Source organism: Mustela lutreola, chromosome 3 (genome assembly GCF_030435805.1).
Source record: "Mustela lutreola isolate mMusLut2 chromosome 3, mMusLut2.pri, whole genome shotgun sequence".
NCBI classification, from domain to species: Eukaryota; Metazoa; Chordata; class Mammalia; order Carnivora; family Mustelidae; genus Mustela; species Mustela lutreola.
The window spans coordinates 155,856,425-155,883,040 of NC_081292.1; the positions used below are offsets into that span (position 1 = coordinate 155,856,425).

General features: G+C 35.2%; 1 protein-coding gene across 4 annotated transcripts in view; it reads left to right on the forward strand.

Moving 5' to 3' along the window:
- The window catches only part of CCDC148 (coiled-coil domain containing 148), a 208,370-nt gene that overhangs the window by 1,018 nt on the left and 180,736 nt on the right, over window positions 1-26,616 (forward strand). For all 4 annotated transcript variants that reach the window (XR_009351940.1, XM_059167279.1, XM_059167278.1 and 1 more), the window contains exons 2-6: window positions 6,284-6,387; window positions 12,286-12,368; window positions 12,575-12,726; window positions 14,355-14,450; window positions 14,532-14,713. Coding sequence is in view for 3 of the 4 variants with exons in the window: in XM_059167279.1 (XP_059023262.1) it covers window positions 6,284-6,387; window positions 12,286-12,368; window positions 12,575-12,726; window positions 14,355-14,450; window positions 14,532-14,713 (617 nt within the window). In the remaining variant the exon portion in view is untranslated. The remainder of the gene's footprint in view (window positions 1-6,283; window positions 6,388-12,285; window positions 12,369-12,574; window positions 12,727-14,354; window positions 14,451-14,531; window positions 14,714-26,616) is intronic.

Sequence of the window (26,616 nt, forward strand, 5' to 3'; positions counted from 1 at the left end):
ATCATCCTAATAAAACTATCTTCATATTTCTGACTTCTATTCTGACCCATTCTTTATACATCACATATATTCACACATATATAGACATAAACATATACAGAGATATTTTATTTTCTCCCATGATAAATATAGTCATGAAATCCTGTATACTTTCCCCCTAACACTTTGCCACATAATCTTTTTAATATTTATTATAGAATATTTAATTGCTCTCATAAATAAATATTTATTATGTGGCTCAATAATACAATAATGAGCAAAATACATCCCTTGCCCTCATAGCATGCACTGTTTGTAGGAGAGAAGGAGGAAAGTGAGTGTTTTCAAATAATAAAAACATGCTGTCTGGTGTATACTAAGAGGACTTGATCATAGTTCAGTGGGAAGGCTTTTTTGAGGCAATGACATTGGAATTGGGATGTCAAGGCCAATAAAAATTAAGCCAAAACAGGAGTGATGAGTACTTCAAATAGAAAAAGATAATATACCTTATCACATCTCGATTTTTGGATATTTGGATTGTATCCAATTTTATAATATTAGAAATCGTACTTTGGTAAATATCTTCATGCAGAGACATTTTCATGTTTTAGAATCTTTCACCCTCATAGGATAAATTCCCATGATTGGAGTGATCATGCAAAAAAAATTTGGATGTTTTTTAAAAAGTTCTTTTTTAAAGTGTTCTAATAAAGATACCACCACAGGTACTTCCTCTACACCCTTCCAGTATTGGAATATGTACATATATATTCATGTATATACACACATACATCTTAAATATTATCTATATATCTGTTTTTCTCTGTCCATCCATCATGTTTCAAAAAATTTTTTTGGCTGAATGTAGAATGGTTAAATGTTAGAACTCATTGCTTGGCCATGGGGAATTTCTCTTTGGTAATAGAATCACTATCAAAGAATAAACATGTTTAAAAATGTTAATCATTGATGTGGCTTTCAGTTTTTGATATTAAGTGCAAGGGCAGTAATTTCTCAGCCCTGTCAGCTGTTAGATTGCTTCTCTGGTCACTGTGTTACACATTCATGAGATTAAACAGATGATTACTTTCAACTGACATTTTAAATAACATCAATACCCTTTTTGTTCATAGAATATAATTCAGGAAGAAGCTTTTTAGTTACATATTTTCTGGAAATAACTGTACCTGGGATTTATAGCTTGGCAAATCTCAAAAATCCCTGTCTTCAACTACTGAAAATGGTCCACAGTCTGTAGTAATCATTTTGATAAGCTTCTTGCTTCCATTTTTAGTCTCCATAGATTCATAATGATAAGGAATTGTCCTGTTAGAGCATTTTTATGGTATCTGTTGTTTTGAATTTCAGTTAGTGAGAACAAAGCGTATCCTGGATACCTCATCATTTTCTAATACTTTCTTCTTTCCTTTTATAGTTTTCATTTTTTAGTACAGCTGGATTAAGAAAGATGTACTGAGAATGTTGTTTCATGTGATTTTTGGTTCATGGCTTAAATGGAATTAGTTAACTAGAAATTAAGTATAATTCTTAAAGTTTATTTTATTTAATGTTATGAATGCTAATCTATATACGAACCAGTCTATACCAACTGGGATTATTATTATAATGTTATCTCTGTTACCCTTTCTTATATTGTTATTTACATTTATTTACATTTATATAAAATATGCCTTGGCTCAAGAAGAATATTTTTCTTCCTCATATTACATAGTTAACATTTTTTCAATATTTTTGTTAAATATCAGTTCATTTCCTACTTTTTACCTAACTAAATATGTTCTTTTCTTGCACGTGAAATTAACAGCTTTAACAATCTTGTTAATTACTGTAGCAGTATATTCTGGCAATATTAAGTGTAAATATACTTAAACTGAAGGATAGAATGTTAACACTAAGGATGTATTTGCTTTAAGCTGGATCTAGAGTACTTAGTTATATTTGATAATTATTGTTAATTAGCAGTAAATTCAGAAGATTTGCCTTGTTTCTGTTACTTGTATTGGTATATTGATCAGATGTGTTTATGTTATTGATCATGCACAAATTGTGGACTGCCAGATAAGATACTGATGTGAACATAGAGTAATCTAGTTTTTCACAGGCTGAGATTGAATCTGAAGTCAAAAAGTAGATTTGGGCTGGAAACAGAGACCAATTTTTGGTATATTATATGTTAACTGTTCACATATAATTTAGGTTAAATATAAAAGAGATCTTTACGATTATTTTTATTTGAATAGTTTTGCTTAGCAAGAATAAATATTTCTTATTATCTAACTATTTGTCTACTAATTCTTTTTAAAAAACATTATCAGAAATTGTAAGCACATGCAAAATGAGAGTGAATGATTAATAATCTCTTTGTAATTTATCCAGCTTCAACTATGATCAACTCTTGGCTATTGCTCTCTCTGTAGTCCTTACTACAACTTTCCCCTCTGCTGGATTGTTTTGAAGTAAATCTCAGGCATCATAATATTTAATCATAAATATTTCAGCATGTATCTCTAAAAGATGGGGGCTAAACAGCCCCACCCCAAACCTTATAAGACCATTACCATTAGGATACTAATAATTTCTTAATTTCAAATATCCAGTGTTAAATTTCCATGATTGTCTTCAATTCTTTTTACTTGGAGTTTGTTCAAATCAGTGTCTAAGTAGGATCTGCATATTACAGTTGATTTTATTTTTTAGGTCTCCTCCTCTATCCTCTTATATTTTTGTAATTTATTTTTTAAGAAATTATATTGTTTGTCTTTTATATTTTCTTACAGTTTGGATTTTGCTGATTACATCCTGGTGGTGTCACTTAACATGTTTTTCTGTCTCTTGTATTTCCAGTAAATTAGTAGTTATATCTGCAGACTGGATGAGATTCCGGTTCAACTTATTTTGGCAGGATCACTTATTGATAGAATTTTTGTACTGCAGTCTTTTTCCATCGCAAATAGTGCTGCAGTGAATAGTTTGTTGTTCATTTGTCTTTTTATACTTTTGTCAGTATAGTCTTCTATAAGCAAATTTACTAGGTCAGGGGGTAAATCCATTAGAAATTTCACCATACACCTCCAGATTCCCTTCCATGGGAGGCAGCACCATTTTGCATTCCCACCAGCAACAGGAAAGAATATGTTTCCCTATAGCCTCACAGGGTGTTTTGTGACACATCTGAGGTTTTCTAGCTTGATAGATGAGGAATTGCATCTTAGTGTAGATGGGTTTTTTTTCTTTTTATTTATCTTAACAGTTCCTTATACACTTAACTGTTCTTTTACCTTTGATGAGGTATAATAAGTACACAGATCTTATGTACAACTCAATGAATTTTGACAAATGTATATATATATGTAACCAACATTTAAGTTGTCCACTACTTATTGTTGCTTATATTTAAAAATGGACCATCTGCCCAAAGGGTTTTTGTGCATTTCAGGGTGCCTATTTAGAGCCTTATTATCTTGGATCATCACAATAGGCCATATAGGAAACCTCTAGTTTCTTATTCATTAATGAATTTATTATTTTTGCTATTTTTAATTCATTAGCATTCTGCATAAGTCATAATCCACCTTAAATATTGATTTCATATGGCTTATTGCCCAGCAAAATACATTAGATTCACCTAGAAATCTCTCTATTGAAAAAGATACAACTTTAAATCTTTTTATTCTTTTAAGACTTTATTTTTCCTTCATTTTTGGCCTGAGGATAGAAGCGGAGTCAATGAGTGAACTTAAAAAAATCAGGATGTTCTTTAAAATATTGGAAGTGTCTAGTGAAAAATAGTAGCTTTATTTTCACTTTTATAGTCTACTTAATTGGTCTTACCCTGGGCTCAAAGGCTACAACATTGATTTTTTTAAGCTATAAAAATGTGTCTACATCTTTCACCAATGTGTTTTAATTTTTTTGTACAACATGGACCAAATATGTCAAAGAAATCTAATTTTAAAAGTTGTGTCTAGGTTCTTTCCATAGTTTGGCTATTGTGGACAGACCTGGGGATAAAAATATATGTATATAAAAAATATATGTTTATAAAAAAAAAAAAAAAAAAAAAAAAAGTTGTGTCTGCTGCAACAAACTTTAGAGGCTATAGGTGGCAAATAATTGAAAGGGGTTTTAGGCATTCTTAAAGCAAATACGAGAGTGTCAGATTTTAGAAACACTATGTACTTTTATGTTTTTAGTAGGTGAAATAAGGATTGCTGAGTGTTTTTCTGCAGTTTCCTATTCTTTTTTTTTTTTTAAGATTTTATTTTTTTATTTGAGAGAGAGAGAGAGAGAGTGAATGGGAGAGAAAAAGAGAGGGTGCAGCTGCCAGAGGGAGAGGCCGAGGGAGAAGCAGAGTCCCGGCTAAACAGGGAGTCTGATTCTGTCCTGGATCACAACCTGAGCGGAAGGCAGAAGCTTTCCCCACTGAGCCATTCAGGTGCCCCTCCTGTTTTTATTTAAATGTACTTTTCCTAATTGTTACACTCCTAAGACCTCCTGGGGAAAAGATTTGACTTTGACTTAATGTTTTTGTTTTCCTATACCCCTAATTTTGAATCAGTAACTGGAACAGTGAAAAGATAAACTCAAGGTTAAAGCAATCAGTGAATGACAGCTAGAAATAGCATGCATTATAAAGAGTCTCTTTTTAAGACTTGTCTTCTGAAATTTTTTTATCTTCAGCATTGATCTGTTAAAGCTTTCAGGCTACTAAGTATTCTAGTAGCACAGAAAACATAAAATATGCATATTTCATCAAATTTCTGATTTGGGAGTAGCACTTTTATAGATGTTTAGAAGTACTAATATTGGGTATGTGAATTCAGTGAACACATGAATATCAGTCTAACAAGGAAACAGACATTGAGGATTTAAATATTTTATTCATTTATTTGTGAGAGAGAGAGCAAGAGAGAGAAGGTCAGAGGGAAAAGCAGACTCCCTGTGGAGCTGGGAGCCTGATACAGGACTGGATCCAGGATCATGACCCTCAGCCACCCAGGCATCCAGACATTGAGGATTTTAGGTGTCATTAATGCAGGAAATGGTTACACAGGTTGAGAAGCCAAATGGGGTCATGAAGGAATACAGGGGTTAACAACAGCAAAAGTCACTGCCATGCTTGGGTCAGAGGGATATTAGAAAAAGCAAATCTGTACCACATTGTGTGGGCTGAGTTTACCCAGAAATTGTTGGAACTATAGTAGAACTGTCAAGAAATGTTAGAGCAATGGAGAAGATGCAGATGCTTCTGGAGACCACTCTGAGAGTAGAAAAGGCAGGCAGAGTAATCCTTTGGCTTCTGCTTTCCTCCCTCTGTTCAGTCTCTGAAACCAGTTTCTCCCTTTGGCTGAAACCAGCTGGAAGCCTGTTAATAGGGTTGTCTGGGAAACGGGCCGCTCTGTGATATGGAGCAGATCAGGGAGATGGCCAAGAATGGATGTTAAGGCAAACAGATCCAGGCCTGATACAACTTGTCAACAAACTCCAAAGCACTAATTATGAACTACATTTTCAAAAAGCCATAAAATTTGAGGAAATTTTAAATTTAATTACAAATGTGGGCTTTAGTGTTACATGATTTTTCACAATTTCTTTAAGTTCCTTCAAATAAATATTTGCCTAAATTTTTTAAAACTTTACTTATGAAGTCATGGAGTTGAAAGATTAAAACTGGATTTCAAAGTCGTATTTCTAGTAGGTGCTGAAGCTGAAACTAAAGCCAGACTTTCTAACAACTTATCCAATTGACTTTTCCCAGTCCTCTGCTGAAGGAGCATGTAAAAGCCAATCTGAACACCAAGGTCTATGTGTTTCTGATGTTTATGAGCTTCATGATCTTGACAAGTTTTTTTAACCTCTCTGAACTTCAGTGTCCTCATAAGTCAAATGGGAATAATGATGGCCATAATGCCTGGCAGGGAAGAGGTATCAAAAAGAGAAGAAATATATGGAAAGCTCTTGAAAAATTTTGTGAGACTGTGTGAATTAAGGTGTTTTTCATCGTATGTAAGGAAAATAGAATTACATCATCTTTCTTTTCATAACTACTTTAAAGACAATTCTTGACTTGGACAGTATTCCAAACCATTTTCTCTTTCACCGTCCTGCATTTTGTTTAATGAATTACTTATTTTAAGGTGGATTTTGTGTTAGAAAATGCACTATTAGGATTGAAAAAGGATAAATATTTAACTTAGAAATGACAAATTAAACAATTTCCTTGTGGAAAACACACTTAGAAAATATTGGAATTGCTCCTTTTTTGTTCTTCTAAATCTAGATCAGGAAAGCAGTGGAGACTTCAAAGATATCTAAGGAACAAACACTACTAAAACAACACAAGCAAGTGTGGTGGCAGGAACACCAACGGCTAACTGATGTCAGGTAAGAACTGAGGGAAATCTCTACAAGAACATGTGGGACTTGCTAAGAGCTGCACTTAGTTAGAAGTTCCATAACTTTCCATGTTAATTGAACCACTAAAAAGAGTTAAAGTTACAGTTTGATTGTGAGTTAAATTAAAATTCCTTCATTTCCTCAATTTAATTTGAAACCCAGTGAATACATTAATGTGGTTTTTGCTTTCCTTCGGGGAAAAAAGATCATCTTCTATATCTGCTGATCATTTATTCTTCTACATTCCCTCTCATAATTGTAATTATTCATATTGCCCTTAGCACATTGAATTATAATATCTTGTTTACATGTTTGTCTTCCCTATGAAGTGCCAAACAAGGGCAAACATACCATCAGTTTTATCTTTTCGTTGTAGGATTCATAGGAGGAGACAGAGAAAAGATTTCAATAAATGAATAAAAAATGAACTAAGGGGCTCAAGTTGTTCACTGATTTCTAGATGTAGCTGCCTCATGACTAACTTAGTCAATTTGCATTTTTGACTTTTGTTAGTATTTCTAGCACTTGTTTCATGATGAAGCAACAAAATAACGATTCTATCATTGTTCTTAATTGTAATCCTTGAAAAATACATTTCTTTCAGAGGTTAGGGCAGAAAGAGAAGGCAGATATGTTTCCCCTCCATATGAAACATGTATACTAGTTTTAATGGTGGTGGTATTTATAAAGTATGCTTTTTAAAATGTATATTTTAATCATATATTTTATATTAAAATAGGTTGTTTTATGGTCTTATTCTAAGTCAAATCCAAAGGTCATTAACTTTACCTTTGATAGATACTTTTGTAGGTACTTTTCAAATTAGTAGGAGTTTCTTATTCTGGTAAGAGATTCTGAACTGAACTAAAAGGCTCATGATTGGAAATGGTTTTACGACATTGTATAACTTAAAACAAACAAAGACAAAATTATATAGACTCCATCACTATGCTGCAACATAAAAACAAATCAGTCCCATTATATGTCTCAAAAAGTCACCTTTTATGGAGAGGATGTTTGAGCCCATTAGAAATTTTTTTTAAATTTGCATAACTTGGTAGAAAGAAAAGCTGTTAGAAAATTTTTATTACAGCCCTCACTGATGCAAGCTCAAAGGTAAAGGAAGACACTGGTGAAAGTTTTTATCTTGGCTGTTCCACATGCTTCTAAATGTGTGCATTAGCTGTTCTAGAGCTAGATAGAAGAGGCATATACATATCATTATGGAAAATGGTTGACCTGGAATGACACAAAGGCAATGGAAGGAAGGAGCATTCAAGGAATAGCCTTAATGTGTTGAAACTTGTAAGTGCTGAAAATAGAACAAAAAGAAGAATTCTAAGATAATTTTCTGTGTTATTCTAGAAAGCGGACTCATTTCAATATGTTTTCACTGAAATAAAAACTAAGAGTGAAAGGAGGAAAGTTAGAGAAGTGGCTTGATTTGTGGAGAATTTAGGGACCACCAGAAAGTCAGGAGTGTGAGCTCCAACCTTTAAAAACCTATACTCCTTTTTAATAAAAGATTAAAAATAAAATATTTTTATGCTTCACCATAGGAGAGTCTGTTTGAGACTCTCAGGCCCACAGAAGGTGGGGGACTACAATGACATTGAACTTTTGTTGGGCTATTTAGTATGTGCCAGGTAATATGGTAAATAATTTATATGCTTTATTTCATTAAGTCCTTATGACCATCCTTATGACCATACCTACAGAGTAGGTATCTTTGTGTCCCCACTTTACAGGTGACAATCTTGAGTTTCAGAGGATCAAAGTTTTTCACAGAAGGCAAATCAGCTTGTTTACGTGAAGATGGCATTGGAGCACTTGCCTTTAACTCCTGCACTCCAGGAACTTGGAATTCAGAAGCTTATCTCCCCCACAGGATTCCATTCATATCACCTGATTATTGAATTTGTCTAATCTTGCTAGCAAAAAAATTTTTTTTGGCCAATTTTTAATTCTTTGAAATCTATCCCAAGGAAACTAGACATACAAAATTTCTAAATATATAGTTTTTTTAATATAATATTTAAAATATATAAAATTTAAATTTATAAAATTTCACACTTAAACTTATTACATTTAGTATTTAATGTGCTTTCCCAAACTATACCTCTTGGAAACCTCGATATACTTTCTTACAGGGACTTGCTTCCTTGTTTCAGAATGACTGGTGTAGAGTTAAGGAGGGAGTTATTTATATTGACCATGTGGTAAAGAATTACAATTTTTGTTTTAGTCAGAATTGTTGAATTATAAAATTTGGAGGGTTCATTTGTACACTTTACTACTTGTACGATAATTCCTACAAGAGATGTTTTATAACCAAATCCCTTAGAAATACATGTAGTCTCTTGCTCACAGTTTTAGTTTTATTTTCTTTCTTCTTTTTTCACAGTTTTAATCTTAAAATATTATTTTAAAAATGTCTCCTTTTTTTCATTTTTAAAAAATTAATTTATTTATTTTCAGAAAAACAGTATTCATTATTTTTTCACCACACCCAGTGCTCCATGCAATCTGTGCCTTTATAATGCCCACCACCTGGTATCCCAACCTCCCACCCCCCCAAAATGTCTCCTTTTTACAGAGGATATCATGGGGTTTAACCAACAACAATTAAATGTCTATAAATAAATCTTTAAAGAGAAAATTGACACCAGTATTCATACTGTGCAACTCAGAGCCTCAAAGAACTCTCTAAGCCCAGCTCCTGAGGCCTTCCTCCAGCCATTGGTTGTGAGACTCCCTTCTCTGCCTCTGTGGTATGCTCACTTGGGACAAACTCAGGTGAGAAGTGGATCAAATAGCTGAGTGTTAGGAACCAAGCTGCCTGACCTGCTAAGTTCCTTCATTGTGGGAGGGACAGAGCTTTGACCTTCAGCCTGCTCTGGTACCCTAATTTTCTGCAGGTCTCCTGGCTGTTAATTTCATTAATGAAACTTTATCATATTCTCTTGCTCTGCCTTTCATGATCCGTATCTCTTTGTTTATTGTTTGCTTATGGCTTCTGTCTCTACCATTCTTGTACCCCATGTTTTGTTTGTTCTACCCAAATTGGTAACCAAGTGATTACCCTAGAAATCTCAGGAAGCTCTGGCAATGTTTGATGTCCTGAGGAGACTGATTTTATACCTAGAACTTTGGCACCATCCTGGAAGGATGAGGACATGTATGGCAGTAGACTCCCAAGAGTTCAATAACACCCATCACCAGGCTGGTTTACCTTGCAGGCGGTTGCATTGCAACTAGGCAGATCTAAGAAGTAGGTGAACATATCATCTAGGCAAAAACTCAGGAGACTTTTTTGTAGTGCCGTCAGATTCACTGGTAACAGAGGATAGGCCAAATAGTATTAGGAGGTACTTAAATTGGCAGATTTGGGCACAGAAAGCTGCCTTACATTTGCTCACTCATCAGAGGGGAAGACATTGTATGTGCTGCAGAGTTCCACCTTGGAAAACACCCGAGACCTGGTCTAGCAAGTCAGTGATGAATAGGGCAGGATTCTCTTCTCCAGAGTTACAATTTTTATTGCTCTTGAATCCACCAGAATTTTTTTTTAAAGATAGATAGATAGATTGATTGATTGATTTTAGTTGGGGGTGGGGAGGGCCAGAAGTAGAGAGGGAGAGTCTTAAGCAGACTCTACACTGAGCATGGAGCCCTATGCAGGTCTCAGTCCCACAACCATGAGATTATGACCTAAGGCTAAAAAGGGTCAGATGCTTTATTGGCTGAACCACCCAGGAGCCCCCAACCACAATTTTTATATTTACTAAACCAAATTCTATAAAACAAATATTCTTTGAGATACTCCATTGAGAATAATGAATTTCATGTTCCTATAAATTAGAAAATCTATTTCTCAATCACCTCAAGAAAATCACCTCAATGCACTTTAGCATAATCAAGTTTTTAAGAAATCCTGTGCTGAAACATATGATAAGCTGAAACATATCAAATTTTGTTTAGTTTACTATTTCCCATTCCCCCCAATCCCAGCATCTCATTGACAGTATTGTTTTATAGAACACAATTCGGGAAATTAGCTTATATTCACAAGCTAGTTTCAGAGTCTCATAGTTATTGAGGACTTAAAAAAATGCTTTTGAATTTTGTTGGGCAATCAGGACTATCAGAGAAAAAGCCTGATCTTGGCAGATGGGTTAGGTTGTTAATCTAGGAAACCAAGATGGAACTTACTAGAATTATTACATGTAAGTAGCAGGTTGGTCTCCTGGATAAACAAAGCCAATTCTCCTATTGGCTTGTATGTTTTACTATGATTTTCTGGGTGCTGAAAACTTAAGGGAGTTGAGCTAGATGGTTGATAAGTGCTGTGTTTTTGTTTAAACAAATCCACCATGAAATAATTTGTTTTTATTCCACAATTATGCAACCATCCTTCATGTAACAGTTTCAAATATTTTTTTGGCAAAAACTACATGTTAAAAAAGTAGACAATGAAGTATCATCTACAATAGTGTCCCTCCATTATATATATATATATTTTTTTTTTAATCACTAAATTTTTAAAGATTTTATTTATTTATTTATTTGACACAGAGAGAGAAATCACAAGTAGACAGAGAGGCAGGCATGGGGGAGAGGGAAGTAGGCCCCCTGCTGAGCAGGGAGCCCGATGTGGGGCTTGATCCCAGGACCCTGAGATCATGACCTGGGCTGAAGGCAGAGGCTTAACCCACTGAGCCACCCAGGTACCCCAAATTCCTCCATTATAGATACAAATAAAACCTCTGTCCATGTAAGTAAGTTGGCTTAGAAGATGGTGGCACATATATAAAATAGAATACTATGAGGCCATTAAAATAAATGGCAATTGTGAGAATTACTTAGAAGTATCTTTTAGAAAGATTTTATTTATTTATTTGACACAGAGAGAGAGAGATAGCAAGAGAGGGAACACAAGTGGGGTGGGGGTAGGAGAGGGAGAAGCAGGCCTCTGGCTGAGCAGGGAGCCTGATGTGGGGCTCAATCCTAGGACACTGAGATCATGACTGAGTGGAAGCCAGATGCTTAATGACTGAGCCACCTAGGTATCCCTAGAAATATCTTAAAATGCTATTGAAAAATCCCAATATAAAATGGTAAATATGCCATAAGTATAGTTATTTAAAATATATATGCATGTAGACAGGAACTGGAAACTTATATGCAAAAATAAAAATAACCATTGTATTAAAGTAATTGATGCTATTTTCTTATTTTATATCATTTCTGATGTTGATAAATGATAATCAAAACTCTTTTCTATGATTTCATTAAATCTGCCATAAGCATGGGATAAACTACAGTGTTTTTGGATGTCCATTTAGAGCTGATTATGGTTTTATTCTAAAAATGACTATATTTAAATAATATGATAAAAAGTCATTAAGATGTATTACTTTTATTAGTAATTAAATTCTACTTGTACACCCATTTCCCTATTTCAGGAACTCATGATATCTTAACTTTTGAAATAACCTCCATGTTGGTCCAGGTTTACCTGATCCCCTCTCTCTTCATTTTCTGTTTTTATTGCCCACTCCTCCCAGCCCACACCCCATTTTGCGGCCTTGGGAATCTTTCTTAAACACAGATCTGCTTGGCAGGTGAGGTCAGCTGAATATCCCTCAGTGGCTTCCTACTGCCCTAAGGTCTTTCCACACAAAACAATGCTAGGATGTGCCATGCGCTTGTCTTTATGCTCAAGCTGTTACTTCTACCTGGGGTGTTCGCTTATGCTTCTTTCTATCTCCAGGTCTAGCAAGTGTATGGTCTGAATAAATGAACAGGTGAATTTTAAAATCTATGTATGTTTATGATTATTTTAAAAAAACTGAGATAATGAACTGGAGATAATGTCTATTTCAGATGTAAAGTGGAATCTGAAATAAAATCCTTTCTCTGTGAAGAAAACATTGGAAATGAATGTCTTTCTGACCTTCTAAATTTTGGTGAGTTGTTTTCCTTTTTGATCCTATGTTTAAAGGGGAGATTCATTTTGAAGATGAAAGTGGGCCACTCACCATAGGTTCTCTTCCTATTAACTGCTGGTTTTTTTCTGAAGGAATCCAAAGCTAAATCTGCATTGTAATGACCGGTTCTTGAAGGAACTTAAAATAATAAGGGGCTACCTGGATGTAATTTTGTTTCTTCATAGAACAAGAGTTATCAGAACAGTGGTGCACATATCTTAAGAATGTGATAAATCCTATTCAGCAATTGAGAGCAGATCTAAAATACAGACAGCATCACATTTCACAGTATTCATGCTCACATATTGAGCTTAACTCGGTGCAAGTACTGGAAGAGGTCAGTATATTACCATTACTTCTAATAACAATGTAATATTTCATTTTTGTTCCAACTAGAACAGTTTGACATAGGAAATAAATGTGTGCCTTGTATTTAAATAGAAGGTAGGGGCACCTGCATGGCTCAGTCCTTAAGCCTCGACCTTCAGCTCAGGGCATGATCCCAGGGTCCTAGGATCAAGTCCTGCATCAGGCTCCCTGCTCCTCGGGAAGCCTGCTTCTCCCTCTCCTACTCCCTTTGCTTATATCCCCTCTCTTGCTCTCTCTCTCGCTCTGTCAAATAAATAAATAAAATCTTTTAAAAAATAAAAATTAAAAAAAAAAACAAGGTATAGCAAATTGTGTCTCTTCAGTATCTTAAACATATCCCTGAATCTGTCCAAGCATGCTTATTTCTGTCCTGAAAAATTACAATGACCTCATGACAAGTCTCCCTGCACTCATTCTTGCCACTCTTCACAGTACGTTTTGGGATTCTACCTTGGGTGGAGGGAGATTAAGTCATCCCCCTGATAGATCCCCTCAAGGCCTGTAATTCCTCCTGATACATCCTGGCTTCTCCCTTCTGAAACCTCATCTCTTGCCTGACACTCCCCTTTTTCCTAGACCTTGTCACACTGAGGCTGACCTCCCATCTAGTCCTCAGAGGTGCCAGACTCCTCATCTCAAAGTTTTTGCATCATCTGTTTTCTCTGTCCCACTGATGCCACTTTTTGTTACCTTAGGTCTTAGCTTAAGTGTCTTTTCCCCTGAGAGGCCTGTCCTGATCATCCACATGAGAGAAGCTACAGTCATTCTCTATTACATTACCCTGTTTTTATGTCACTTACCTCCTCTTGATAATCATCTTATATATTTTTTTAAAAAAGATTTTACTTCTTTATTTGAAAGAGAGAAAGAACGAGAAAGAGTGAGCGCTCATGAGTGGCTCAGGGAGGAGCAGAGGGAGAGGGAGAAGCAGACTTCCCGCTGAGCAAGGAGCCTGATACAGGACTCAATCCTGTGAACTGAGCTGAAGGCAGATGCTTAACCCACTGAGCCATCCAGGAGTCCCTAGGCAAGGAATTTTCAATGCCTTTAAATATATATATTATTTATGAAAGCAAAATAACAACACTACAGAATAACTGAAAAATGGTAAGAAAAATCATCTAAAAGCATACATCTAGTGCCATTATGACTGTGGAGCTTATGCTCTAGTCAGGGGAGGTAGTCAATAAACTAATAAGAAAATAGATAAGGGGTGCCTAGGTGGCTCAATCGATTAAGCGTCTACCTTTGGCTCAGGTTATGTTTATGGTTTCTCTCTCTCTCTCTGACAAACAAACAAACAAACAAATAAATAAAATCTTAAAACAAAAATGCATGTCCAGCTGGGGATTGGAGGCAAGGATGCAAAGGGAGGAAGGGGGAGATTAAACCAGAGACAATCTGGTACGCTCTGTCTTAACACAAACAAAATCCAAATGAGAATGCAGAGTGGCTATGACCCCACTGTACTTCCTAGGCCCATTTTTAGGATATGAGTCTAGAGGTCCACTCTGATAAGCACTATCTGGCTATGGCATTTCTTGAACCCTTTTCCACAGGTCCTCAAAGAGACCTTCTCTTATCTATATCCTCTAGATTGACTTCGTGAAGAAACAATTGAAAGCTGTCTTCGAAAGTCTTAGTCTGGAGCAACAGAAAATAGAAAATTATCTTTCAGACTGGAGTATGAAGGTAAGTGTGATGTCTATAGTAATTTGTTTATCAGTTTGCCATTTATGTTAAGTACAACAATCATATAATTTTTTTTTTCAGTTACTAGATTATTCTTCAGAAGAAAGAAGTAACCTGCTTAGGGAACTGCCTGTGGAATTAGAAAATTTGGAATGCCCATTCCCTGATTTGAAATCTTCAATTCTTCATGAGTTCTGTAACTTTACAGAGAATTATCAAAAGAAACTTCAAGATGTTGATCTGCAGTTAGAAGACATATCCAGGTGATAAGATAACACTACTTGAATTATGTAAATTTCTGCCACTACATTTTTATTTTTATTAGGGTTTATTATACTTCTGATTTATTGTTTTCATAGTTATTATGTGGTTGGAACATAGTCAATCAGCAAATGTTTAGATTGACTATTTGCTGTATAAGGGTTATCTTTCCTCCAAGATAATTTTCCTGAACAATGGCTTTAAAAATTTTTATAAGGTTAAAACATGATGAAAATATCACCTCACTGAGCTCTTTACTGAATAATTAAGAAACAGTTTTCAGTAACCATGAATTTTGATTTTAATGTGTGAAGCTCCTCTTCAGTGGAAATTTATGAATCAATACTAATAATAATTGATTGCAATAGAAAATGTATCCATTGAATTATGTTACTGGTAATCTGCTGTGATTTGTTCTACAGTAAACACAAAGTATGTTTTATAAATTTTTAAAAAATGTTAATTTTTTTTTGGAAAATGGGACTTCTGGATGTATCCTGAGAATGACAAATCCTCTTCTGAACGACAAATACAACATGAGGGGATTTATTTTATTTTATTTTTTTATTAACATATAATGTATTATTTGCTCCAGAAGTAAAGGTCTGTGAATCATCAGGCTTATACATTTCACAGCACTCACCATAGCACATACCCTCCCCAAGGTCCATAACCCAGCCACTCTATCCCTACCTCCCAGCTCAGAGCAACCCTCAGTTTGTTTCATGAGATTAAGAGTTTTGTCTCCCTCCTGATCCCATCTTGTTTCATTTTTTCCCTCCCTACCCCCACGACCCCCTGCCCTGCCTCTGAAATTCCTCATATCAGGGAGATCATATGATAATTGTATTTCTCTGATTGACTTATTTTGCTTAGCATAGTACCCTCTAGTTCTATCCACGTTGTTGCAAATGTCAAGATTTCATTTCTTTTGATGGCTGCTTAGTATTCCATTGTAGATATATGTCACATCTTTATCCATTCATCTGTTGAAGGACATCTAGGTTCCTTCCATAGTTTGGCTATTCTGGACATTTCTACTGTAAGCATTCAAGTGCACTGTCCCTTCGGATCACTACATTTGAAGCTTTAGAGTAAATACCCAGTAGTGTGATTGCTAGGTCATAGGATAGCTTTATTTTAAACTTTCTGAGGAACCTCCATACTGTTTTCCAGGGTGGCTGCACCAGCTTGCATTCCCACCAGCAGTGTAGGAGGGTTCCCCTTTCTCCACATCCTCACTAGCATCTGTCATTTCCTGACTTGTTAATTTTATCCATTCTGACTGGTGTGAGATGGTATCTCATTGTAGTTTTGAATTGAATTTCCCTAATGCCAAGTGATGTGGAGCACTTTTTCATGTGTCTATTTGCCATGTGGATATCTTCTTGGCAGAAATGTCTGTTCATGTCTTCTGCCCACTTCTTGTTGTTTTTTTTTTAAAGATTTTATTTATTTATTTGACAGACAGAGATCACAAGTAGGCAGAGAGGCAGGCAGAGAGAGAGAGAAGGAAGCAGGCTCCCTGCAGAGCAGAGAGCCCGATGCGGGGCTCGATCCCAGGACCCTGGGATCATGACCCAAGCCGAAGGCAGAGGCTTTAACCACTGAGCCACCCACACGCCCCCCCTTCTGCCCACTTCTTGATTAGATTATTTGTTCTTTGGGTGTTGAGTTTGATAAGTTTTTTAATAGATTTTGGATATGAGCCCTTTATCTGATATGTCATTTGCGAATATCTTCTCCCATTCTGTCAGTTGTCTTTTGATTTTGTTGACTGTTTCCTTTGCTGTGCAAAAGCTTTTGATCTTGGTGAAGTCCCAATAGTTCATTTTTGCCCTTGCTTCCCTTGCCTTTGGTGATGTTTCTAGGAAGAAGTTACTGAGGTCGAAGAGGTTGCTGCCTACATTCTCCTCAAGGATTCTGATGGATTCCTATCTCACATTGAGGTCTTTCATCCATGTAGAGTCTATTTTTGTGTGTGGTGTAAGGAAATGGTCCAGTTTCATTCTTCTGCATGTGGCTGTTCAATTTTCCCAACACCGTTTGTTGAAGAGATTGTCTTTTTTCCATTGGACATTCTTTCCTGCTTTGTCAAAGATTAGTTGACCATAGAGTTGAGGGTCTATTTCTGGGCTCTCTATTCTGTTCCATTGATCTATGTGTTTGTTTTTGTGTCAGTACCATATTCTCTTGATGATTACAGCTTCGTAATAGAGCTTGAAATCTAGAATTGTGATGGTGCCACTTTGGTTTTCTTTTTCAACATTTCTCTGGCTATTGGGGTCTTATCCAGTCCATATAAATTTTAGAATTATTTGTTACATTTCCTTAAAAAAAATTGTTGGTGCTTTGATAGGGATTGTGTTACATGTGTAGATTGCTTTAGGTAGCACAGATATTTTCACAATATTTGTTCTTCCAATCCATAAGCATGAAAGGTTTTTCCATTTCGTTGTGTTTTCCTCAATTTCTTTCATGAGTACTTTATAGTTTTCTGAGTACAGATTCTTTACCTCTTTGGTTAGGTTTATTCCTAGGTATTTTATGGTTTGGGGTGTAAATGGGATCAACTTCTTAATTTCTCTTTCTTCTGTCTTGCTGTTGGTGTCTAGAAATGCAACTGATTTCTGTGCATTGATTTTATATCTTGATACTTTACTGAATTCCTATATGAGTTCTAGCAGTTTTGGAGTGGACTCTTTTGGGTTTTCTACATAGAGTAACATATCATCTGCAAAGAGTAATAGTTTGACTTCTTTTTTGCTGATTCGGATGCCTTTAATTTCTTTTTGTTGTCTGATTGCTGAGGCTAGGACTTCTAGTACTGTGTTGAATAGTAGTGGTGATTATGGACAGCCCTGCCATGTTCCTGACCTTAGGGGAAAAGATCTCAGTTTTTCCCCATTGAGAATGATATTCACTGTGGGTTTTTCATAGATGGCTTTGATGATATTGAGGTATGTACCCTCTATGACTACAGTGAAGAAATTTCATCAAAAAAGGATGCTGTACTTTGTCAAATGCTTTTTCAGCATCTATTAAGAGTATCATATGGTTCTTGTTCTTTCTTTTATTAATGTAGTGTATCACATTGATTGATTTGCGCATATTGAACCAACCTTGCAACCTAGGAATAAATCCCACTTGGTCATGGTGAATAATCCTTTTAATGTACTGTTGGATACTATTGGCTAGTATTTTGGTGAGAATTTTTGTATCCATGTTCATGAAGGATATTGGTCTGTAATTCTCCTTTTTGGTGGGGTCTTTGTCTGATTTGGGGATCAAGGTAATGCTGGTCTCATAAAATGAGTTTGGAAGTTTTCCTTCCATTTCTGTTTTTTGGAACAGTTTTAGGAGAATAGGTATTTATTCTTCTTTAAATGTTTAGTTGAATTCCCCTAGGAAGCCATCTGGCCCTGGACTCTTGTTTGTTGGGAGATTTTTGATGACTGCTTCAATATCCTTTCTGGTTATGGGTCTGTTCTGGTTTTCTATTTCTTCCTGTTTCAGTTTTGGTAGTTTATACGTCTCTAGGAATGCATCCATTTCTTCCAGGTTGTCAAATTTGCTGGCGTATAGTTGCTCATAATATGCTCTTATAACTGTTTGTATTTTTTTTTGGTGTTGGTTGTGATCTCTCCTTTTTCATTCATGATTTTATTTATTTGGGTCCTTTCTTTCTTCTTTTTGATAAGCCTGGCCAGAGGTTTATCAATCTTAATAATTCTTTCAAAGAACCAGCTCCTAGTTTCATTGATCTTTTCTATTGTTCTTTTGGTTTGTTTCATTGATTTCTTCTCTGATCTTTATTATTTCTCTTCTCCTCCTGGGTGTAGGCCTCCTTGCTGTTCCTTCTCCAGCTCCCTTAGGTGCAGCTCCTTTAGGTTGTGTATTTGAGACCTTTCTTGTTTCTTGAGAAAGGCTTATATTGCTATATACTTTCCTCTCAGGACCACTTTTGTTGTGTCTCAACGATTTTGAATAGTTTTGTTTTCATTTTCATTAGTTTCCATGAATGTTTTAAATTCTTCTCTAATTTCTTGGTGGATCAACCAATCCACTCTAATTTCTTCGTGGATCATTCTTTAGTAGGATGCTCTTTAGCCTCCGTGTATTTGAGTTCTTTCCAACTTTCCTCTTGTGATTGAGTTCTAGTTTCAGAGCATTGTGTGGTCTGAAAATATGCAGGGAATGATCCCAGTCTTTTGGTATTGGTTGAGACTTGATTTGTGATCCAGGATGTGATCTATTCTGGAGAATGTTCCATGTGCACTAGAGAGGAATGTGTATTCTCTTGTTTGGGATAGAATGTTCTGAATATATCTGTGATGTCCATCTGGTCCAGTGTGTCATTTAAAGCCTTTATTTCCTTGTTGATCTTTTGCTTAGATAATCTATCCATTTCAGCAAGGGAGTTGTTAAAGATCCCTACTACTATTATTGTCTTATTGTCAATGTGTTTCTTCAATTTTGTTATTAACTGGTTTATATAATTGCCTGCTTCCATGTTAGGGGCATAGACATTTAAAATTGTTAGATGTTCTTGTTGGACAGAGCCTTTAAGTGTGATATAGTGTCTTTCCTCATCTCTTATTATACTCTTTGGCTTAAAATCTAATTGATCTTAAATAAGGATTGCCACCCCAGCTTTCTTTTGATATCCATTAGCATGGTAAATTGTTTTCCACCCCCTCACTATAAATCTGGAGGTATATTTGAGTATAAAATGAGTCTCTTGCAGACAGCATATCAATGGGTATTTTTTTTTTTAAATCCATTCTAATATCCTGTGCCTTTTGATTGGGACATTTGCCCATTTACATTCAGGGTAACTATTGAAAGATATGAATTTAGTGCCATTGTATTGCCTGTAAGGTGATTGTTACTGTTTATTGTCTTTGTTCCTTTCTGGTCTGTTACTTTTAGCCTCTGTCTTTGCATAGAAGACCCTTTTAATATTTCCTGTAGGGCGGTTTGGTGTTTGCAAATTCTTTTAATTTTTGTTTGTCCTGGAAGCTTTTTATCTCTCCTTCTATTTTCAATGATAGCCTAGCTGGATATAGCATTCTTGGCTGCATATTTCTCTCGTTTAATGCTCTAAATATATTATGCCAGTCCTTTCTAGCCTGCCAGGTCTCTGTGTATAGGTCTTTTGCCCATCTACTATGTCTACCATTATATGTTACAGACCTCTTGTCCTGAGCTGCTTTCAGGATTTTCTCTTTGTCTCTGAGACTTTACTATTAGATGATGGACCTATTTTATTATGGACCTATTTTTATTGATTTTGAGGGGGATTCTCTGTGCCTCCTGGATTTTGATGCTTGTTCCCTTCGCCAGATTAGGGAAATTCTCTGCTATAATTTGCTCCAATAAACCTTCTGCCCCCCTCTTTCTTTTTTCTTCTTCTGGAATCCCAATTATTCTAATATTGTTTCATCTTTTGGTCATCTTTTCATCACTTGTCTCTTGAATCCTGCCCTCGTAGTCCAGTAGTTGTTTGTCTCTCTTTTGCTCAATTTCTTTATTCTCTATCATTTAGTCTTTTTTTTTTTAATCACTAATTCTCTCTTCTGCCTCATATACCCTGGCAGTAAAGCCTCCATTTTTTATTGCACCTCATTAATAGCTTTTTTTATTTCAACTTGGTTAGTTCTTTTATTTCCTCAGTAAAGGATTTTATTTCCCCAGAAAGGGATTCTCTAACATCTTCCATACTTTTTTGAGGCTGGCTAGTACCTTGAGAATCATCATTTTGAACTCTAGTTCTGACATATTACTACTGTTTGTATTGATTAGGTGCCTAGCCTAGCTGTCGGTAGTGCCTCTTGTTCTTTTTTTTTTTTTTTTTTTTTTTTTTGCGGTGAGTTTTTCCACCTTGTCATTTTATCCAGGTAAGAATAGATGAATGAGAGAACAAAGTACTAATAAAAGGGTAGCAACAATCCTGGAAAAAATATATACTAACCAAATCCAAAGAGACCTGAAACCGGGGGGAGAAAGATGGGAGGGAAGAAAGAAAAAAATATATAGATATATTAGACTGGTGAATAGAACAGATCTACACACTTGATTTTGGGTGTATTTTGGTCTTTTAGAAGAAACTACCTCCCCAAATTTTAAAGACAGAAAAACTTCCATACATATACCAAAATAAAGATAAATACAATAAAGGATGGAATATGACTGTAAAGATGAAATTTTGAAAAGATTCTAGAAAAGGAATTGATAAGATAAGAAGTTGGTTGAAAAAAAAAAGAGAAAAGAATGTGATCAGGCTGGAGACTAGAACAAAGCTATGCAGTTAATGTAGGATATATTTTGACCTATAAGAAGAAATTGTATCCCAAAATTTTAAAGAAGGAAAAGCCTATATGTATACAAGAAATAAGGTTAAATACAGTGAAGGGATAAAATATGATTATAACAATACAAATTTTAAAAAGATTTTTAAAAAGGTATTGATAAGGTAAAATAGTTTAAAAAAAAGTTAAAATAGGAAAGCGGAAAAATTTTAAAAAATAGAATGAGAAAAAAAAATTTAAAAAAATTAACTTTGAGGGGTGCCTGGGTTGCTTGGTGGGTTAAGCCTCTACCTTCAGCTCAGGTCATGATCTCAGGGTCCTGGCATTGAGCCCTGCATCGGGCTCTCCACTCAATGGGGAACCTGCTTCCCTCTCTCTCTCTGCCTGCCTCTCTGCCTACTTGTGATCTCTCTCTCTGTCAAAGAAATAAATAAAATCTTAAAAAAAAATTAATCTTGAAAGACTAAAGAATCATGGGAAAAGAGCCATAAATTCTGTGTGTTGCATTCCCCTAGCTCTGGAGTTCTACAATTCTCATTGATTGGTGAACTTGGTCTTGTCTGGGTGTTCTTGAGATCTTCTGGGGGAGGGACCCATTGCTGTGATTCTCATATGTCTTTGACTGAGTCAGAATTGCACCAACCTTGCCAGGGACCAGGTTAAGTAATCTGCTCTCGGGAGCTTTTGTTCCCTAAATGCTTTCTGTATTTGGAGTCCGGGAATAAAAATACCAGCCTCCCAATTTCCAGTCCAGAGGAGCTGAGAGATCAGGGTCCCCACTGCTCAGTATAGCCTCAGAGGAAAGCTGTTAATCACTCCTGCTCCCTGGTCTCGGGCTGCACTCTGAGCTCATCCAGCCTGTGATGGAGCATTTCTATCTCTGGTATATGGCCCCGTTTGGAGTCTCCAAACCAAGCTTCTACTTGTCTTACTTGGAGAGGCAGTCCTTGGTGATGTCTGACTCCTTCCTGACCCATGTTTTTCTTATATCTCTATGGGGATGGTCAGGTGTTTATTGTAGGCAGACACTTTTTGGTTTTCGAAGAGTCCCTTCTCTCCCCGCCTCTCTGCCTTCCCTTATTCCATCCCACCTTGCATTAAAAAGCTGGGGGAAAATTAATAATATATCTTTTATATGTGTTGATTGATTAATTAATTACATTTTAATTGAAACTCAGTCACAGTGAAATGTTAACCCAGCCGTGCACTTATTTGAAGTCTCTAATTGTAAAATAAACATCCTCCCTCCCTTCCCCATCCCAACCTTGTTAAGAAGATTTTAGAGTTCATCAAGTAAGAAGGAGAGAGTTTTTTGTTTTTGCTCTTTTGTTTTTCTGGGGGATGCATTATAATTAGGCTGCTTGTGGCTATGAAGAAGGTAATTTTGACCCTTTCCTTTTAAAGGAAACTGTGTCATCAAGAATCTTTATAAATGTGAGCGATCATTGTTTAGAAATAATCTTAAAGGAAATAATCATGGAAGTGAAATAAATAGTTGGCTTCAAGGATAGTCAATATTGTTTTTTTCCTTTCTTTAGTGATGGCAAAATCTTCAAAATGACAAAATAGCCAAAAATTAGAGGATTACCTTCATCAATTATGATATACCTATGTAATGGAATGCCACACTGTCATTAATAATTATATTAAATACTTTTTAATGATACATATAATTTCAATAAGTTGCTGTGCAATTAGAAATTAGGCCACAAAATAGTGGAGTCTCTCTCTCTCTTTTTTTCTCCCTTTTCCCTCTGAAAGTGTTACATCTACATCTACAAAACTACAGAAAAAACTGGAAGTTTATCCAAACCAGCAATAACAATAGTTATCCCCATGAAGTAAAATTATAAATAAGTTTGGCATTCCTGCTTTTTTCTATTTGTAAAGCTAAACACAGACTTTAAAAATTTAAGTTAAAGAGTGTAGGGGATACTATTGATATTTAATGAGTACCTGTTAAATGACATGACAGGTACATGCCATTTTGACTGTCAATATAACCCATTTAAAAAATGACTTTACAAACGAAGAAACCGCAGCAAAGTGGAAAGTGAACAATCTCTCCAAAGTTTCTGAGTTACCAGTTAGCTGAACAGGAATGAGTTTCTTCTGCTCATCTGAATTGAAAGCTTTCCCTCACCCCATTCCAATTCAAGCATTTACATGTATCAGTTGTGTTGGTAAATTGCAGTGCTGTTGAACAGAAGTACGAGGCAGGCCACAGATGTGAACGGCATATAGAATTTGAAGTTTCTAAGTAGCCATGTTAAAATATTTTTTAAAGGATGAAATTTAATAGTATATTTCATTTAACTCAATAGTTCAAAATATTAGCATTTTGACATACAGTCAGTATTTCAAAATTATTAATTAGATACATTACATTCCATTTTTCATATGAAGTCTTTGAAATCTGGTCTGGATATTAATTACACTTGCAGCACACCTTAATTGGTCTGCTAACCACATGTTAAGTCCTGAATAACGACATAGTGGCTCGTGCCTACTATCTTGGACAACACAGCTTTAAAGGAGGTTGTCTTTAACTCTAACATATTTTTTTTTTCTTTAAATCTGACAGCATTTGAACCTATCGCTTTATTCAATATGTGTGAAGCTATTTAGATTTTATTTAAGCTGTATTTCATTAATAACACGAAGACAAGTTTAATTGCTTGTTTTAGACTCAGATGAGATTGTGGCTTTAATTTCCTAACATTTGGATGAATTAATCATATAGATGAGACATAATTGTCTGATGCTCCATTTAGCTATGTCAGATCTGAAGCCAATATACAGCAAAGCTATAGAGTGATAACGAGTAATTTCTACTTTATTGTCTGATAGGCATATTAAATTTTAAATAATGATTCATAATTATTATCCTGTTATTTTGTGAGATCAGAATCTGAATACTATTTAAAATCTACAATGATTATAACAGTTTTGTCCCTCTATGTGTACATTGTCAAGGCCTATAGTTTCATATTTTTTCAACTAAATTATTTCAATTTACTCGACTTGTTACTTGAAAGTTACTAAATAGTAACTAGTAACTTACTACTTGAAAGTAGTAACTTTCAAGTAACAAATAGAGTAAATTACTAACTAGTAAGTTTCAAGATAACTAGTAGCATTATATATGTTTCCTTATATATGTATTTTTTCTTTTTCTTTTTTTTTTTAAGATTTTATTTATTTATTTGACAGAGAGAGATCACAAGTAGGCAGAGAGGCAGGCAGAGAGAGAGGAGGAAGCAGGCTTCCTGCTGAGCAGAGAGCCCGATGTGGGGCTCGATCCCAGGACCCTGGGATCATGACCTGAGCCGAAGACAGAGGCTTTAACCCACTGAGCCACCCAGGCACCCCTGTATTTTTTCTTTTAATACAGAAATAATTACATTCATTACAGAAAATGTTTAAAAAACCAAGGCAAGCAAAGAGAAGGAAGTAAAAGTTAGTCTTTAGTTCCCAACACCAAGAGACAGTCTCTGGTAACAATTTATATATTTAAATTATATGTATGTTTATAAAAATGAAATGTTTATAAAAATGTATATTTATATATATACATTAAAAATGTATGTTTATAAAAATGAAAACATACTCTACACCTACTCGTTATTTTTCCTGTTTGTGAATCAAATCTAATATTATTCATTTTTCCAATCAGTGTTTACTAACCTATGTCTTAGATCACTGTATTAAATATTCCTTTACAACGTATTTTTTATTATACACATGACATTACAATATGTCGTTGTACCAGATAAATTCAATCCATCTTCTGGCTTTAGACAATTACTTAGTATACATTTTGATATTTGGTTAAAAACCTTGGGACAAATAACTCTGTTGCTATATTTTGAGTAATCTCATGATATTCCCTTAACAGGAATCTCTAGAGATGGAATTGCTGAGTCAAAGGGATTGAAAAATTATAATACTTTTGAGAGTATGGCTATATTGCTCTCCAGAAAAGTAGAAACACTTTATACATTGGCCAACAGACATTCCATTGTTTGCTTCATCTTTTGGGTTTCGTTGGATTTTATAATCCTGTGCGAATATCCCCAGTGTCTTGTTCATATTCTCTTTCTCTCTCTTTTTCAGTACTTATTTACATAGCATAGCTCTGTCACTGTCTTTTGTGAAAGTTTTGCCAACAGAATCAGCAAAAAGATGAAAAAGATAAAAGCCAGCATCAGAAACTCAGCACTCAGGAAACAATGAGTGACTTCATGTAATTTTCTTTAAAATATATATATTTTAAAGATTTTATTTATTTATTTGACACACACACACAAAGAAAGATCACAAGTAGGCAGAGCAGCAGGCAGAGAGAGAGGGGGAAGTGGGCTGTCTGCTGAGCAAAGAGTCTGATGTGGAGCTCGATCTCAGGACCCTGAGATCATGACCTGGGCTGAAGGCAGAGGCTTAACCCACTGAGCCACCCAGGCGCCCCTAAAGTATTTTTAATAAATAAATATTTACATATGAGGATATTGCTTGATGAATACAAGATAGAAGAAAAAGAAGAAAAGGGACGAATAACTGATACTTGCTTAGTTGATGACGTTACAAGTTAAAACAACAGGGCTTTAATTACCAGATGGGATTCTTTTTAGAGAATGTAGTCTCAGAAATTTTGGAAAATTTCCTTGCCTAGGGATGTCCAGTCTCAGGTTCTACATTTCTGGTCTGGGCTGGTTGTATGTCAAGGGTAGTTAGTAAGTGGAAAAGTGCTCAGAATTAGGAACATGGTTATTTGAACATTGGTGTGTTCACTTAGTTACATTGATTATAAGACCTACTTGAGCAACACCTGGGTAACTGCAACTCTCATTTTCTCTTGTGGTATTCCAACATGGTTTGTCCAACCTGATTTTGCAATTTATATTTTTTAGAGGGAGGTCATAATTGTAGACTATAATTTATTTTTTGTCATATGTATTTAATAACTTTCTCTTAAAAGAAATACATCATTGAAAATACTTAATTACTTTATGACTCTTGAACTAAAAGCCATATTTGACAACTGTTTAACCTACTTCAGGTTTGTTGTGGGAATAAAGTATATTTTAAGTTCTTTGGCTATAGTGTAATGCATTTTATCAAGGGAGAAAAATGGATTCATTTTCTATAGGATACCTGAAAAGCTAGTCTTAGAGTTTGCCTTGCTTGATTAATAATTCAGCTTGTATGTTTACTTGGATGTTATGTTTGTTTAAATGTATCTGTGAGGTTAAATCTAGAAATAGTAGCTGTAAGTTTCTAGGTTCAACTGTCCTTATTGTTAGTATCACTGAAGCCCATACCTACCTTCTTGATAAAATTGTTTCAGCTAGAAACTACACAGTGTAGTGGTGTTTGAGGCTACATTTTTTAATATTTTTGGAGACTGAAAAATCTGCTTTTTATAGTATGAAGGAGTGAGAGTCATTTATGAGAGGTTTCTGTTCTTTGGTGGATAGGAAATCAAATTAATCTTGAGTAAATCAGATTGGAGAAAATGGAAACACAGCAGCTTGAGAGATTTGTGTCCAGGACAATTGACATATGTTATTTTTTAACCTGGATAATACAGATAG